Source organism: Mustela lutreola, chromosome 8 (genome assembly GCF_030435805.1).
Source record: "Mustela lutreola isolate mMusLut2 chromosome 8, mMusLut2.pri, whole genome shotgun sequence".
Classification (NCBI taxonomy): Eukaryota; Metazoa; Chordata; class Mammalia; order Carnivora; family Mustelidae; genus Mustela; species Mustela lutreola.
The window spans coordinates 56,176,432-56,193,174 of NC_081297.1; the positions used below are offsets into that span (position 1 = coordinate 56,176,432).

The window sequence follows — 16,743 nt, forward strand, 5'->3', positions numbered from 1 at the left end:
CATCCAGAAGCCCTGGGGCCTTGAGGCAGAAGCAGGTAGGGCAGAAGGATCCTCTGTTTCCCTGAGTCAGCATTCTCTGGCCCCCCCAGAGGCTGGGCACAGTTCTCCCCTTGCAATGTATACAGATTAACTCATCTTCCATACAAATAAATCTCTCAGCACACTCCCTGCTGCCCCTCTCTAGCCTAGATTACCCTCCCCATGTCAGGACTTGCCCCCCTGCCTCCTGCTCCTCTCCATTCCAATTAGCTGGATGGAGATGGAGACACTTCCTCCTCCACCAGCTTGGCCCCCTGCCCTAGACAGGGCTCCTTGACTACAGACACTGTTTGCCACTGGGCCTTCTGAGGGCATCTATCTTTGTAAGATCTAGAGAGGGGCACAGTTTACCCGAGGCCTTATGCAGAAACCAAGGTTTTTGTGCCTTCACTGCCCTACCTCTCGACTCTTCTACTGGATCTCTGTCCACCCCCACTCCCCTTGACTAAGCTTAAGTTGAACCTGAGTGCCCTTTTAGCAGATCTGAACTTTGAGGGAGAATAAGCCCAATTTCCTCTCACATTCTTTCCCCCTGGAATCAGTGACAAGAATTCTGTACACCCACATTCCTCATCGGGCAAGTACGACTGATTTACTTGAGGAGGATAGCAGTTCCCATCATCCCTTCGTGACAAAAATCTCTTTAGGTTGGAAAAAGGGAAGGAGAAGGGACCATACTGACTGCTGGTCCCAACCCCCATACCAAGCAAGACCTCCAATGGTACTGAAAGGGAGGGAAACATCCTATCTCGCTTGGCCCAGTTTTAGGACACAGAGTAGAATTGGAGAAGGTGTGTTTGTATTTGTGTGTTCTTCAGTACATCTAAGCTTCCATGGAGGGCCATCATGAGGGACAGTCTGGGCCTGGCACAAGAAACCCCACCTGTGGCATACCTACCAGTCATATTTGCCAGGATAGATTACTAGTAGTCACTCTGATTTGCTCTCTCCTTTCTGACCTCCACCAGCTATTTTGTGAACAGCAAATCAGGAAAGTCTGGCACTTCTGTCTTCCCAGGTGGAGAATATGGAAGGTTGTCTCTCTACAGAAGTAATATCCCACTGGAAAAAAAATGGGGCAGTTGCCTCTGTCCCCTCTTTCTGATCTCCTCAGAGGTTAGAAGTGATATACCTCAATACTTTCAGGTGACTCAAACCTGAGTCTAGTTTCAATGAGAACATTCCCAGCTAAGTCTTGGTGCCAGCACCATGGACAGCAGCCAAGACCCTTTTAGGGAAGGACAGGGAAGACCATTTCTAAGGCAAGGATGTGTGACCTTTAGTAGAGAAGCATTTCCCCCAAAACATCCCCAGGGAGCAGGCAGAACAGAACCTTCCTGAGAAAAGGACCAATAATAGGAAAGGCGTCTGGATCTGACTTAACAATGTATGAAGTAATTATTTTAATTGCTGATGAATAGTTCACTTAAAAGACACCATAATTCATATAATACACAGCCCCAAGGCCTCAGGAGAAAGGAAGCAGGCCTCAGGCTGACCCACATTTTAACCAGTCCTTCCCAAACCCTTTCTCTATAACAACAGCCCTCTACACTGCTGCCTCCAGGCACAACACCTTCCAGTGAATACCACACGGTCAGACCTGTGACCCTGAACTGCCATAGAAGAAGCTTAAGCCAAGGTTGGAGATCCATTCTGTCTCACTCCAAATAAGTCCAGATTCATTTCACACCACTTCCCTGGGTGGAACACATTATCTTGGAAGGACTGATAGAACCCACAAGATCCCCAGAGCAAGAAGGATAGCTCCATCCTTCCCCAGCTCCCAGTGTTTAGGGTGTTGTGGGAGCTCTTACTTTTTTTGCAAATAACCGCCATCCTTCATATTTGCAGTTTCTATTTCCCCCCATATTTCCATTTGTATTATGACAGTCAACACAAATTTCCAAGGCTCTGTGAAACTCCAGGTGAAAAACACATTCTGGAATTTGTTAACCAGCTACTATTTGAAAAAATGGACCACCAACTAGTCTAGAAATCTTTTTACGCCATCATTAATTTTCTTTGCAATGGCTTTCAACCTGTCCCTCATTTATCCTCATTCCAACCCTATGAGGTAGACAGGAAAGCCACGGTGGAGAGATTTTTTTTTCCTAAATCATACAACTTGCAGGTGGCAGTTCCACCCCTTAGACACCTCTGAGCACTGCCACCTAGCAGCCACTGTGAATTATTCGCCAGCAAGTGGGAGTTACACCTCCAACTCAGAACCCACTGCTGCATTTAGGATTTGCAACCTCTGCAGAGAAACCTCCCCACACCTCCCAACCCTCCAGAAAAGCCCCAGATGAGAAAGGAGTCTCCACGTGCATATAAATGATTCTTTATGCCCTCCCCCCATGCAATGGGGGGATGGAGCAGGGCGAGGTCCCCCCCCCCCCCCGCCCTCATGCAGGGAACGGGAGGTCAATGTATACTAGTCTTATTGCCAGCTGCCCTGTGGCCATAGGGTGGGGAATAAGGGGTCTAAAACCCCTTTCTTCTGGCATTGGTCCCCCTTCACCAAGTCACCATGGTGGAGCTGGGGACTGGAGGCCCTAGGAGCTGAGGTAAGGACGGTTCTCTAGGGAAGAAAAGATGCTCTCCCCACCTGCCAACTGGCTGCCCCAAGATGAGTGTGAGGAGCTATCGGTGGGGGCTGGAATGTCATCCAGGTGTCTCTACCCAGTGGGTAGCACAGGCCAGACAATGTCTCCAGCTTGAGGTTGCCCCCAGAGATCCTCAGTGGTGGGGGCACTGTGCCCTAAACACCTTGTCCAGGAGGTACCTCCAGCAGCCATGACAGCTCATCTCTGGCCAATGCATCGACTCAAGATCCCTGCTCCTGGAGTTCAGTTTCAGACTGTGGTGACTCTCATGACAACCTCTCGGCCAGAATGGGAACTGGAACGGGCATCTGGTGGCCGTAGCTGTCCAAGGAGGTGCAGGATTGTGTAACCACAGCGCTGAGGCAAGAGCGTCCGCATGCGCTGGGCAGCCAGGGGGCGGCTGGTGGCCCCAGAGGGGGGGCCCGTCCGTGAGGTCCTGGGGCCCGGCTTCCCTGCCGTCCCTCCCCCTGCATCCCCTCCAATGTCCTTGGTCTTGTCGTAATTCAGGACCTTCCACTGCTGGTTCACTGCCTGCCAGCGCTTAAAGATGCGGTAGACAGAGGAGCCTTCGTGGACGATGAGGCCTGAGCAAAAGGGATAAGAAATCCAGGGTCACCTGCTGCCCAGACCTAGGCTAGAGATACTAAAGCAAGTATTTCTCCAGAGTAAGGAGATGGGGTCTGTAAAAGGCCTGAAGAAGCAGGGAAGGGAGGGGCACCAAGATAGCCCTCAAGGCTCCCAATGGTAGAAAATGTGGCTGTGGAGCTGAAAGAATGGGCAGGGAAAGTCAAGTATGTGAGTTGAAGGAAAACACTGAGCAGATAAGGGGGAGAGAGGTGCCCTCACCTATGCAGACGACATCCATGAAGCCATACATGCCGTAGCAGATCTGAAAGAGCAGATCCTGCCGTTGCCACTTGGCTGAAGGGCTGAGTGAGGACCAGATGAGCCAGGAGATGCTGGCAACGAGGAAGAGAGAGCCCAGAACTATGGCTGCAATCTGGACCTTCTCGATGACCGTCAGGGAGATGGCCTGCCACTGTGTGGGAGAAAGGGCTCCAAAAAGTCACAGAAAGAGAAGGAGGGCCAGGTGATGAGTGGCCCTAAAGAGGAAGATGCTGCAGAGCCCTCCTGACACCCCTTCAGGCAAGATTAGCAATCTGTCTCCTCTGCCCTGATCAGACCTAGTACGGAGCACTTTTCCCTTTGTTTGAGACCATTTCCCATCTTATTTTAGAAAGGCAGGTTCAGGCAAGTGCTCTGAACCCAGACCATCTAGGTCTGAATTCCAAATCCTAACTCCATCACTTACTCGCTGCGTAACTTTGGGCAAGCTTTTAAATCTCTTTGAGCATCGTTGTCCTCATCTTTAAAATGGCATAATTTTATAACTAACAGGATTATTATGAAGATAATACTATACACCAAGAAAACCATAGAAAACACTACAGGTTTGCTATCATCATCACCATATTCCGCTGCTGCTGCTTTTTTAATTTTTTTTTCTGTCTTAGTGCCTAAAACAGTGTCTGGAATACAGGTGGCACTCAATAAATGTGAATAAATGAAGGAAGGGAGGATTTACAGGCAGACAGGAGATTGTGGTAAGGGTGGGTAGGAGTAACTGAGGAAAGATGAAACGGATAAATAGGCTCCCTGGAGAGTCCCTGATTCTGACTACTCAAAGGCCTTTGCCCCCGTATGGAAGTTCTCTCCTCGCACCTCACCTGCAGTGGGTTCTTGGTGCTGATCGCCAGGACCTGGTACTTGAAGTAGCAGAGCTCACAGCTCCAGGAGCCCCTCTCACTGATCCAGCGGATGAGGCAGGGCTGGTGTGTGCAGCGCACTGAGCCGTCGCAGCGGCAGGGGCTCAGGAGCTCCCCCTGGAGGAAGAGTGAGGAGGGTCCTCGTCAGCTGTCACTACCCCACTCCTGTCCACTCTAAGAGAGGGAAACCTCTCCAGGTCAGTCATTCTCCAACGTTTAAAAAAACCTCAAACCTTTCACCCAAAACAGGGCAAGAGGCTAAGACCACAGCAAAAAAGAAACAACTTAGAGCTCAAGGTAAACTTCCCTGACCAAACAGACGAAGGATAAAAAGAAATGGGGTGGGAGAGTGACTGGGTCTCTTCCTCTCCTCAAATTTAGGGAGGGTGCTCTTAAAGGCTTCCCAAATGGAAAGCTACTCCTTAGGATCTGAAGGGACAGGAGGGTCAGAGCTTCTGAGCCATGCCTTTCTCCTCCTTCCCATCGCTGTAAAGTATTTCACACATGTGGTGCAGACTGGGATGGGTTATTGTCGTCAGTTTCCAAGTATCAAAAGGGGGGGGCGGGTTCCGGGTGTGGGATTCCTTGATTCCTTTAATCAAGGAATATTTTTCATTAGGTAGGTACACTCCCAGCACTATCCCGGGACAACTTTGTCCATAACATTTAAACAAAGAGTACTCTTTGGAATGAGATGGAAAGTTACGGAATGGGAAGTGAAGAAAAGTGCCCCATGGAGAGAAATACTGAGTAAGGCAAGGGCGTCAGCAGGGCCCCTCCCTTCAAAGGGGGAACAGAAGCACTCTGCCCACTTCAGAGTGAATAGGCCCCTCAGCCTACAGGGACCCCGGGGTGAGAGAAGTTGGGCAAAAAGGCTCTCCCCGTTGATGGGTGAGAGGGATTTTGAGCCCTCCAGGAGAAAGCCCCACCCTTTCCCTGGGAACCCGACCCCCTCCACCCCAAATGTGCGCTCCTCGACTCTCCAGCCAACACCCCCCAACCCCAGACGCACCCGGTACCCACTCTGGGTCCTGGGTCCCGCCCAGCCTCCTCAGGCCCCGCCCCCTGTTCCTGGTCGGCCCGGGCGCCCCAGGTGCGCGCCCCCACCCCTCCCCGCCCGGCCCGGTACCCAGGCCTGACCTGCTCCGGGCCCTGGAAGCAGATTCGGCACTGGGGGGTTCGGAGCCCGCTGTCCAGGCTGCTGCTGAGGGACAGGGCGTCCAGCGCTCCCGGGGGTGGCGGCGGCGGCGCGGGCGGCGGCGGGGGTCCGACCCGCGGCTCCTTGTCGCCGGCCAGGCCCCGGGCCCGCGGCTCCGACCCGTAGTACTCCTCTTCGTCGCCGTCGCCGTCCCGGGTCGAGCAGCCGGCGAAGGGCGCCCAGCCGCAGCCGCCTCCCCCGCCCCCCCGGGGCTGCGGCTCGGCCCGGGGCCGCCCCCCGCCCGTCAGCACCAGCAGCTTCAGCTCGTTCAGGAACATGCGGAGCCGAGACTTGAGCATCGTCCGGGCGCCGGGGGGCGGGAGGCGGCGTGCAAGGGGGGCTCTCGGGCGGCGGGGGAAGGGAGAGGACAGGGCCGGGAAGGGGGCGCGCGCTGGAGAGCCGAGCCCGGCTGGGGTCTTCGGGGCCTGAGAGCGCCGTTCACGGCTGCCACAGCCAGGGTTCCGGGGCTTGCGGGGCCGAGAGGGCTGGTGGCCCGGGGGCGGCGGGGCGGGCAGCCATGGTCGGGGCAGGGGGCGGGGAGGGGGGCTCAAGGTGCCGCGCCCCACGGGTCCGGGTCTGGAGCGGGCCGGGCCCCCGGGGTTACGCGCCCCAGTCCTTCTGCGGCGGGGCCGCCCCCCATCGCGGTCCTGCTGGCTCCAGTCCCGCTCCGGTTCCCGGCTCCGACTCGGCTCGGCCCGTGCGCTCGGCGGTGGCAAATGGCGGCTCCTTCCGGCGGCGGCGGCGGCGGCGGAGACCCCCCCGGAGCGGCGGGCGGGCGGGCGGGGCGGGAGCCGGGGAGCCGGTGAGGGATGGAGGGAGGGGCGGGGCGGGGAGCGGGAGAGGAGAAGTGGCCGCGGCTGCGCATCCCCGCCCTGCCCCGCACGAGCAGGTGTCCCCAGAGGCGGGGGCGAGTGTGCGAGCCAGGGAGAGGGTGGAGGGAGGGGAGTGGCCAAGGAGGGGGGGTGTGCACTCGGGTAAAGAATAGGTGTGTTAATGGGGGTCGGGGGAGGGGTGGGAGCGACTGAGGATGGAAGGTGAGTGGTCAAAGACAGGTGCATCAAGGAGGGAGAAGCTTGTGCAAGATGGGAGTGTGCAAAGAAAGAGCTATGCAAGTGTCTGAGGTGAGGAAGGTGAGCAAGAGATGGACTCAAGCAATAAACGCTTTTACACAGAAGACCGACGGCGGAAAATAGATGAGTGTGTAAGGGATGTAGTTGGATTGTATGAAAACAGAAGAGTGTAATTGTAATGTGTGAGGGAGGTGAGTGAGCAAGCGAAACGAGTGCTTAAGGGATGAGAGTGTCTTTCCTGGTACTCTCCTGCCCCACCACCCTACACTGAAGTGAATACCACACACACATACCTACACACAAGCAGCTCTTTGGTTTTGCTTTTATGGAGGTCTTGACCCTGAGAATCAGTTTTTCCCCCTCATCACATTATTTCTGCCTTACACTGATATCCTTACTCTCCAAGGCTGAGGGAAAAGGGATTCCAGAGGAGCCCTTTGGGTCAAACGCACTGGAAAAAAATTAATTAGTAAAAGAGTAATTAACAGGAGAAGGGAGGGTATGGAACCAGGGACAGACTGCCAAACTAAGTCTCCTCAATAAAAGTGATTAAGGAGAGTGATGCTTTAATGAAGTATTCACATGTTTTGGGTGGATGGATGAATGAATCACAAAGGGGGCTAGAACTCAAGGCAACATAGAGGATGACTTTTATTCTAAAGAATATTCTAAAGGTGAAGCCTAAGTAGACCTTGCAGGGGTAGGAAACCTGCCACAAGGTTTATAAACCAACCAGTCCCAGTAAAAGAGCCAATAAAACATTCACCTCAGGTCAGAAGCCCCTTAGCCAGTTTAGACCTTGAGGTTTTTCTTTCCAGTGTCCCAGCTGCAGTTGCCTGCAAAGGCCCAGAGCTACAACTATCAGAATGCAGAGAAGGGGAATCTGTACTGACATGTATTCCATGTTGCCCTGGAGCGTGGTTTATAGTCATCTCAAGCCTGAGCTGTTATATCCTCCACTAAATGGTTAGGGAGAATAGAAGTTAAGGTGGAAGAAGTGGCCAGCGGAACCTGGGTAGCTCAGTCATTAAAATGTCTGCCTTTGGTTAAGGTCATGATCCCAGAGTCCTGGGATAGAGCCCTGTGCCAGGCTCCCTGCTCCCAGGGACTACGCTTCTCCCTCTGCCCCCCCCCCACCCCCATTGATCTCTCTCTCTCAAATAAATAAAATATTTTTTTAAAAGGTGGAAAGTGGCAAATAGAGCTATAAAATGGTTTTAGATTTTAGACAATTTCTTGCAAATGAGATACTGATCCCTTTCTTCTTTATTCTCATTCCCATAAAGGATTAGGAGATCAGAAAGGAAGCTGGAACCAGTAACCAGTACGACAAAGAAAGTCAGAGAAACCTCTCTGTTGTCTATCTTAGGTGTCTGTGAACAGAAGCTATTTAGAAAAGTCTGTGTTCTGGGCAGGAGCAAGGGCTAAGAAAGCTTGCAATGGGGAAGAGAGAGAAGCAGAACGACCCCAGACAGGGTTCTCGTGCAGTGCTAGGGTCTGAGGTGGTGGTGGAAGTAACTTTCTTGCACATGCTCACTCCCGTATCTATCCATCTACATATAATGTGTAAAATACACATATATACACATGTACAGATACACATATAATCATAGCATCTTAGTGTTGGAAAGATCCTGAAAGGCTAAATATTCCTGTCTCTTGCTTATTGATACCTTCTCTGCCAGAAAGCATTATTTTAACACTACCAGGAAGGGGTGGAAGTTAGAAGAGGGGAGGGCATTACCTTGACACTCTTCCTGTTGGATTACTGCATTAAGCTACCCTCCATCAATCCTTTAATCCTAGTTTTGCCCTCAAATGGGTATTGTCTACTCTCTTATACGACCACACACACTGTTGGCTACATCTTTACAGACAGCCTCATCACTACTTTAAAGGGCTAGTGACTGAGACACCAAAAAAAAAAAAAAAAAACCACCCGCATGCACACAGGAAGCAAGCATTCAGTAAAAATTTGTTGAATGAGTGAATGAATGAAACAAAGACACAAATGAGAATGTTTTCCCACGCAGTGAAGCACAGAGGCGACAGCAGCACCTCTGGCTCCCCGTCCCATCCTTCGGATCCCTGACCAGCATATAGAGAATGAGAGACGTGTAGTGTGTAGTGAGACTGGAGCAGCGCTCAGGATCGGCCTGCAGCCCTGAGTTGGGAATCTGGGTGGCCCAGGTTGCCATGGCACCGCATTGGACTCCACCCTCTCTCTTCTCCTCCGCGGCCCGGCCCCCCAACCCCGCCGGGGTCTGGCAGTCAGTCACGTGTGCCACCGCGTAACCACACCTCTGCTCCTCAGAGCTAAGTCAAGGGGTCACGTGTGGTAGCAACAGATCACGTGGTTGCCATCTCCCCACTCCGCCCCCCTCCCCTCCCCGCCCCCTTCCCGGTCATAGCCTCTCCTGGGTACTCCTCTGCGCATGAGTGGCTTGTCACGTGCCCCGAACGTCCGGCCTTCGCCCCGCCCCGCCAGTTTCCGCGCGCCTCTCTGGCAGCTGGTCACATGGTGAGGGTGGGGGTAAGGGGGCCGCTCTAGCTTGCGGCCTGTGTCTATGGTCGGGCCCGTAGCGTCCTGCTGACCCGTCCAGAGCTCGAGTGTATGGCGCTGCAGGATCTGGCTCCGCGGCCCCGATAACGGGCCGCCCCCGCAACTCCCGGCACGGAGTGAGGTAAGTATATCCCCTTCCCAGGAATGGAGACGGTTTTCGCTCTCCACGGCTGCCTACGCGGACAAGTTATGGAAGGGTCGCTCGACGGCGGGAAGTGGGGCAGGGTGTAATTTGTTCCTTTGTGGTCATTTGGAGGTGTCATTTTGGGGCCTGGATGTCGGGTCTTCGATGCGGGGGGTGTGTCGTGTGAGATGGAACCCTGTGCGGGGCGCGATGGTTCGTCCCAAAGGAAAAGGAATTTTTTATTTTAGGGTTTTACGTGGCTGGAGGGGTTGGGGTTAGAGTCCTTGTGTTGCCTGAGGGGCCAGCCTCAAGGAAGATTGGAGAAGGGACGAGATGGTGGTGGGGTGTCTTTGTGATGTCTTTTGTGGGAATCACTTTATTGCTGTAGGTTCATACCATCTGAACTCTGGAAGGGATTTTCGGTGGCAGGGGTCTTTGTGATTGTAGGGTCTTCTCTGTTCTGAGAATGGCTACTCCTCGATATGAGCCAGTGGCTGAGATTGGTGTTGGTGCCTATGGAACGGTATACAAGGCCCGTGATCCCCACAGTGGACACTTCGTGGCCCTCAAGAGCGTGAGAGTCCCTAATGGAGGAGGTGCTGGAGGGGGCCTTCCCATCAGCACAGTTCGTGAGGTGGCCTTACTGAGGCGGCTGGAGGCTTTTGAGCATCCCAACGTTGTTCGGTGAGATGGTGGAGGGTTATTAGTGGGTAGTAAAGGGGAAAAGACAACTTTTGGTGGGGAGTGGTGGTCAGGAGAGAAATGGGGATCCTGAGAAAATAGGGGGTCCAAAAGGATTGATCAAGTAAATGAGTGACCATTTGTTCTGGGCAGGCTGATGGATGTCTGTGCCACCGCCCGAACTGATCGGGAGACCAAAGTGACCCTGGTGTTTGAGCACGTGGACCAAGACCTGAGGACATATCTGGACAAGGCACCCCCCCCGGGCTTGCCAGTGGAGACCATCAAGGTGAGTAGGGTGGGTAGACATAGAAGGTACATTGAGACCTTTGTAGTAGAACCTGTTCTGATTTCAGGTATGGTGCCTAGATTCCAGTTCCTCTGTTCCTTCCCCTTCCAAACCAGGATCTCATGCGCCAGTTTCTAAGAGGCCTAGATTTCCTTCATGCCAACTGCATTGTTCACCGAGACCTGAAGCCAGAGAACATTCTGGTGACCAGTGGTGGGACAGTGAAGCTGGCTGACTTTGGCCTGGCCAGAATCTACAGCTACCAGATGGCACTTACACCTGTGGTCAGTAGAAAGATGGGGGTAGGAGAGTGGTTGACCATAGCAGTTGAGAAGTCATGGGCTTTGTGATTTTAGTCAAGCTGTTGTGGTTCATCATAACCCATAGGGTCCTCATGTACTTTTCCGATTCCTGTAAGGTTGTTACACTCTGGTACCGTGCTCCAGAAGTTCTTCTGCAGTCTACATATGCAACACCTGTGGACATGTGGAGCGTTGGCTGTATCTTCGCAGAGATGTTTCGTCGCAAGTATGAGACCCAAGTATCCTGAATTCTCTTGAGTTTCCTAAATCTCGTAATCATAAACCACATCCATTCCCTGCCTATTCTTTCATTTAAGTATCACTGACCATTTTCTTCCTAACCAGAAACTGAAATGTCCTGGATTAGGAACTTCACATCCCTCTCCTGTCAGTACCCTCGGTTTTGAGCCACTAGCAAAAATGACTCCACTACCATATCTTTGAGAATGACTGCTACCTGTGTTTTTCTTACTTTAGGCCTCTCTTCTGTGGAAACTCTGAAGCTGACCAGTTAGGCAAAATCTTTGAGTAAGTGACCAGCATGGGGAAAACTTTCTATTCTCAGTCTTTTTTCTGCTGAGCCCTGGGTGGCAATTGGTCTGCCTCTGGAGTTGTGGGCTGTAGAAGGACCCTCTTGACCAGAGCTCTCCTGTTACCTATAGCCTGATCGGGCTGCCTCCAGAGGATGACTGGCCCCGAGATGTATCTCTACCCCGAGGAGCCTTTTCCCCCAGAGGGCCCCGTCCGGTGCAGTCAGTGGTACCTGAGATGGAGGAGTCTGGAGCACAGCTAATGCTGGTACTGGGCCTGGGCATGGGCACAGGGTGAGGTTGGGGTGGGAATGAAGCAGTATAAAAAGGACCCAGATCGTCACGGTAACTAAGACTTGGTTGGTTCATGGGCGAGTTTTTACTGTTGCTGTGAATAGGCCACCAACAAAGAAGGATGTAGAAAACAGCCTATCCTGGGTATTGTTGGGAGTGAGCAAGTCTATCTGTCTTTTTTTTGTCTTCATGGTCTTTGATCTTTGCCTCCCCTTCTCAGGAGATGCTGACTTTTAACCCACACAAGCGAATCTCTGCCTTCCGAGCCCTGCAGCACTCTTACCTACAAAAGCCAGAAGGTAACCCAGAGTGAGCAGTGGAGTGGCTGCGACAGGACTGAGAGAAGAGAAGCTGTCATTTACCTTTCTTTGAACACTTGAGTGGAGAGCTCCCCAGTTGAGTAAGGCCATCTTGGCCATCATCTCTGAGGCTATGGAAACAACTCCTCCCACTTTTTACTGAGAATATTTGGCTGCCTTAATGACATTCCCCTCCTTCCCTGCCTTTTGTGGCTTATCCTTCTCCTCTTCTCTTATTTTCATACACCAAGGGGTATGTCCCTTGTTCTCCCCTTTCCTATCTTGATATTGGGATCTTTTTTATACAGGAAAAACAAAACAAAACAAAGAAATACGGTCTTTTTTTTTTTTTTTTTTAAATATTTCTTTCTCTGATGGGTTTTGCCATTTGGGGATTTAGAAAAACCATTTGGAAGATGGAATTTCATAGAATCTTATAAGAGTCTCCCTAGGTCACAGGACCTATATAGGCAAGCAGAGAGCCCCTCAATTGGCAAGAGAAGAAAAGGCACTTAAGTTGTTTCTTTGAATATGGAGTTTAAATGGCTTTTATTTTTATATTCATTGAACTTCCCCAAACCGGGTCCTGCATAATGTAAGAAAGAGTTCTTGGTGGATTTTTCCCCTGGTTCCATCCCTGATTTACCCTGGAAGCCAGGCCAAGATATGTTGAGGTGGTCTGGCATGTGGAAGGGAAAAGAGGGGAAACAGAGCCAGGAATGACTCCAGACCTCATCCCATTTCATGCATTCCAGGAGCTTCCCATATTCTCTTAGGGAGAGAGGGAGGAAGTTGTTCTTTATTCTTTATGATCTTGTTCCTGCTAAACATGTCAAGGCATACAGCCTGGCTGTTCGGTCATCTTTGGAGGATGTGGCAAAGGGTCTTCCTTTTTCTCAAACAAAAAGGGCTACAGACCCTAGGTTTTCCCTAAGGGAGGAAGAAAAGCTTAGGGAGAATAGAGAGCAGGAGAGATGTCAAAAGGATCTAGAGTCTTATAGAAAGGCACTGGGGTTAGCTCGAGGATCCTTCTGATTCCGAAATCTCATTGCTAGCCAAACGCCAAGAACCTGTAAAAAGCAAAGGGAAAGAGATTATCAGCAATTCCGAATCTCTGGAGCAAAGCCAGACAGAGAAAGGGTATATATGAGAGAACTGAAGAATGTTACCTCTGTAAAGCTAAAGAAGAGTCCAACACCTCCCAGTATTTTCAGGGCTTCATCTGAATGCTTAAGAAACTTTTCTCCACACATCTGGCATGTGGAGCTCCGGCTCTTACAGATCTGAGGATAAAACACGTATGTGTGTTTAGAGGATGCTGAGTTGCTAGGCTGCCCTGTCCCAACACCCGTGGTGAAAGGTCCCAGAAATTATTTGCTAGTTTGTGATCAGTATCCTACAGACTGAAATCCCACTTGACAAATTCTCTAATATTTGTATCCATACCTCCTTCCCCCTACCAACACGTGGCCTCAGGGCAAGAGAGCTGCTAAAGAGAGACAATCACATTCAAACTCTTAAGTCTCCCCATTTGGGCATTGTCCTTAACTAGCTTTCCTGCACCACCCCCCCATCTCTGCACCAACTCACTGCAGTGCAGAAAGCGTAATCCTGTTGATACAGGGTTGTAAGGTTGAACAAGCCACAACAATCAAAACTTCTTTCCAGTTCATCCCGGGTCTTGTTGCTCATGACCCACCAAGAAGCATTGATAACATCTGTCTGGAGAATATAGGCAGAGGGAAATCACTGGATGCTGCTGACCAAGAATGCTCGTACATCTTGCTCTTAGTTCTGTATCCCAGCAAAGTCAGTCAGCATCCCTCAGAAACAAAGGTGTATTATACAGAAAATGATAAGAATCTACCTTGGGTTCTTCTGGAAAATACTCATGGGAAATTGCCCAGGCTTCCCAGAGGAAGAAAACAACTGAAGAGTCTGGAAGCAGCAAGCCTACTAAGAGGTCCAGACTGGATGGGGGGCAGGGGGGGGCAATTAAAAGGATAAAGGGGAAAACAAGTACTTGAGAGGGCATGCACTTACCTGTTTGCTTCGGTTAATAGCCAGACATGAGCAAGAGATTCCAAACTGGAAGATGAAGACCAAACCAAGGATGATCATGTACTGGGAGGAAGTTATGGGAAAAAAAAAAGTCCTAGATTCCTTTATGTTGCACCTATAATAACCATCTGATGTCATCTGTTCATAGAACTTACAAAGCCATGTTAGTTGAAAACAAAACCATCAGCTCTGTTTCATGAAGTATGGTAAAGGGCAGGGCCAGGAGACATGTCCCCAAGATCCTCCAAGTCTACCTCTCAAACATTCCCAGCCAGTTCAGCCCTCCCAAGAGCCCCACTTAAGGTCAGGATACAAAGAATAGCAGTACTTGGTGGTGGTTGACAGCGCCCACCAGTCCAGCCACAGCGATGAGAAGAAGGAAGACTCCCACAGCAATGACTCCTCCGATGATGTGGATGCTGGATACCAGACCCAGACCCTTACCCCAAGCAGCCACTCCAATGAGCAACAAGCCTACCAGCTACAAGAAACAGAGTAGGTTACTTCTCCAAAGAACTCGAGCACAGCCAAAAGCCATACAGGGAGTCTTGGACAAAAAAGAACTGAGTGTGCGGAGAGGTGTATGCGCCCACCAGAGGTCGAAATGGCTGGGATGGGAGTGGGGGCAACAGGGATAGTAGAGTGTGTGAGCATAAAAAAGGAACCTTTAGCTTCATGCATCACTTCTATACTGGAGAAATAAATTCAGAGGAGGGCAGAATGGGGCTTTATTCCCTCAGCCCTCAGTTCATTCCCTCCGCCCCCCAGACAAACCCTGTGGTCGCCGGAAGTCTCCCCTCTTCCCACGGAAGTCCCCTGGAATTCCCTCTTCGCCGGAAGTTCTCGGGATCTTCCCGGAACCCCCAGTACACCCCTCTTCCCACCGGAAGTCCCCTAGAGATTCTCCCCACTCCTCTTTCCGCCCCGAACCTTCCCCCACCTCCAAAACCTCACCATGTAGACCACGTTGAGAGCGCACAGCGCATTCTTGGAGCAGGCAAAGCCACCGCAAACCATCTCCCCAGCTTTGGGGACCCAAGTGGTCCCAAGGACTTGGGGGGAGGGTCTTGGGGACTGCCTTCTTGGACCTCGACAGCTTCTGTCTCTTTAAATCGTGTCCAGCCAAACCCAATCCTCTGCGCCTGCACCGTCCCACCCCTGCCTCTGGATTGGCGAAACTCTGGGCTAATCCAGGACGTCGGTGGCCTGAATGCCAATCAGTCTGCATTGCGTCACTGACCCGCCTGCTGGCCCCTCCTTAAGATTCTTTATTGGCTGAAACTTAAAACTGGGGGTAGGGCTTCCATAGACTCTCCTAGGGACCTGAGCCTAAACTTCAAAACCCCGGATTGAAAGCTGAGCTTTCGGTTGTCGCCCCTGGGAGGGGGCTGATCCGAGGGAAGAGGCTCAGGAGATCCCTAGTGGAAAAGGGAGAAGGTGCCGCTTCCAGGGCAGGGTGAAAGGGCTCCTCCCCTCGAGGGAGCGCCCTTCCCCGCCCCTTTCCCCTTGTCCTGCAGTGATCTCATGATGACGCCATTGTTTGTTGTTATTGCATCACACTCAGGAACACCCAAGGAGCAAAACATCGAGCTTCTTAGCCCGGCCACGGAGGCCCCGGGTTGGGCACAATAACATCCAACAAATCGTCACTCATTTGCAGGTGTGTCCACTAGTACACACATCGTTTTTCTTATCCCCTCCTAACTGGGTGTTGAATATGCTAGAAGTTCAGTGTGAAAAACAGCTGCCTTGAGACAGGGCATTCCTGTATGTGACAAAGCCACAAGCGCAGACCTGAGTGTGCTCGGTATCTTCAGAGTTCGTGCCTGATCCGGGGCTTGCAAAAAAAAAAAAAAAAAAAAAGTAAAAGGGAGGGTTCTGGAATATGGAATATGAATAGGGGAAGGTTGATCAGTATGCTTATTATTGAATAAATGCTTTTCATGAAGATGGGAAAAGGCATAATTCCTCTTTCCCCCAAGAGAAACAGTCGCAATGGGAACAACAACAAAAAAAACCTCCCTTCAACCCCACAGGATGATTTCAGTTTAATTTTAGTTTCTATGACTGCCGAGGCAGGAGAGTCTGCCAGTCAGACTGCATGGGTTCCAACTCTGCCACTTACCTGCCGCCTAACCTATGGCTCCTAGTGGCTGCTTCCTCATCTGTAAATAGGGATAAATAACAATACACCTGCCTCTTGGGTTGTTGTGAGAATTGAATGAGTTGATATATGCAGAAAACTGAGGACAGAACCTGGCACACAGTCAACACTCAGTTATCTTTCATCAGGCTCTAAGTTCCAGTGGGTAATCCTAGCCTCCAATTCCTTTATCTCCAACTGTACGAAGAGTCACATAGGTATAATCCCCTATCCTTCATAAATTAGTATCAAGAACATATGCAGAAGAGACATTTGGCAGGGCCAGAAAGGTTTGAGTCCTGAAACAAAATGATTAGGTCAAATTAGTCACCACCACCCCATATACACCCTGCATCTTCATTCTGTCCTTTCATTCCTCATTCACCCTCTTCTCTTTCAGGTCCTAAATCAAGGGCAAGACAGTGGTATTAGGAATAAGGGGAACTGGTTGGCAGGCATCTTGGTTCGGTGGTATAGTGAAAAAGAGTATCAGAGTTGAAATCAGAAGATCTAGACTGAACAAGTGTGCCTGGAAGCTGGCTCAGAGAAGGGAGTGTGCAATGCTTGATCTCAGGGTCATGAGTTGGAGCCCCATGTTGGGTGTAGAGATTACTTAAAAATAAAATCTTAAAAAAACAAAACAAAAAAAGACCTTGACCCATAGATTTGTTTCACCTCTATTGGCCTCTCTGAGCTTTGGTTCCCCTTCCTGTACCCCTTGGGCCTATCATAAAGACCATATATTTGAAAGTGTGTCATAAACTATTGTTATAGA

The 16,743-nt window shown here is 51.0% G+C and overlaps 3 protein-coding genes across 5 annotated transcripts; 1 reads left to right on the forward strand and 2 right to left on the reverse strand.

Moving 5' to 3' along the window:
- Positions 1-1,412: 1,412 nt before the first annotated feature.
- On the reverse strand, positions 1,413-8,880 carry MARCHF9 (membrane associated ring-CH-type finger 9). The gene is made up of 5 exons (XM_059187470.1): positions 8,741-8,880; positions 5,555-6,581; positions 4,376-4,531; positions 3,495-3,687; positions 1,413-3,232 (listed from the first exon to the last, which is right to left on the reverse strand). Exons 1-5 carry the CDS (start codon positions 8,878-8,880, stop codon positions 2,898-2,900), a joined length of 1,851 nt encoding a protein of 616 aa, XP_059043453.1. The 3' UTR covers positions 1,413-2,897.
- A 277-nt stretch (positions 8,881-9,157) lies between these two features.
- CDK4 (cyclin dependent kinase 4) lies at positions 9,158-12,096 on the forward strand. Of its 3 annotated transcripts, none has more exons than XM_059184800.1 (8): positions 9,161-9,366; positions 9,817-10,053; positions 10,204-10,339; positions 10,456-10,623; positions 10,758-10,867; positions 11,119-11,169; positions 11,304-11,439; positions 11,686-12,096. In XM_059184800.1, the coding sequence occupies exons 2-8, from the start codon at positions 9,836-9,838 to the stop codon at positions 11,776-11,778; spliced, it is 912 nt and encodes a 303-aa protein (XP_059040783.1). In that variant the 5' UTR covers positions 9,161-9,366; positions 9,817-9,835; the 3' UTR covers positions 11,779-12,096. The 3 variants fall into 3 exon arrangements, with proteins under 3 accessions (XP_059040784.1, XP_059040783.1, XP_059040785.1); XM_059184802.1 differs by having other exon boundaries at positions 9,162-9,366; positions 9,919-10,053; XM_059184801.1 differs by lacking the exon at positions 11,304-11,439 and having other exon boundaries at positions 9,158-9,366.
- A 200-nt stretch (positions 12,097-12,296) lies between these two features.
- Positions 12,297-14,989, reverse strand: TSPAN31 (tetraspanin 31). The gene is made up of 6 exons (XM_059184803.1): positions 14,780-14,989; positions 14,139-14,306; positions 13,808-13,888; positions 13,355-13,486; positions 12,934-13,047; positions 12,297-12,834 (listed from the first exon to the last, which is right to left on the reverse strand). Exons 1-6 carry the CDS (start codon positions 14,840-14,842, stop codon positions 12,760-12,762), a joined length of 633 nt encoding a protein of 210 aa, XP_059040786.1. The 5' UTR covers positions 14,843-14,989; the 3' UTR covers positions 12,297-12,759.
- Between the last annotated feature and the right edge of the window lie 1,754 nt (positions 14,990-16,743).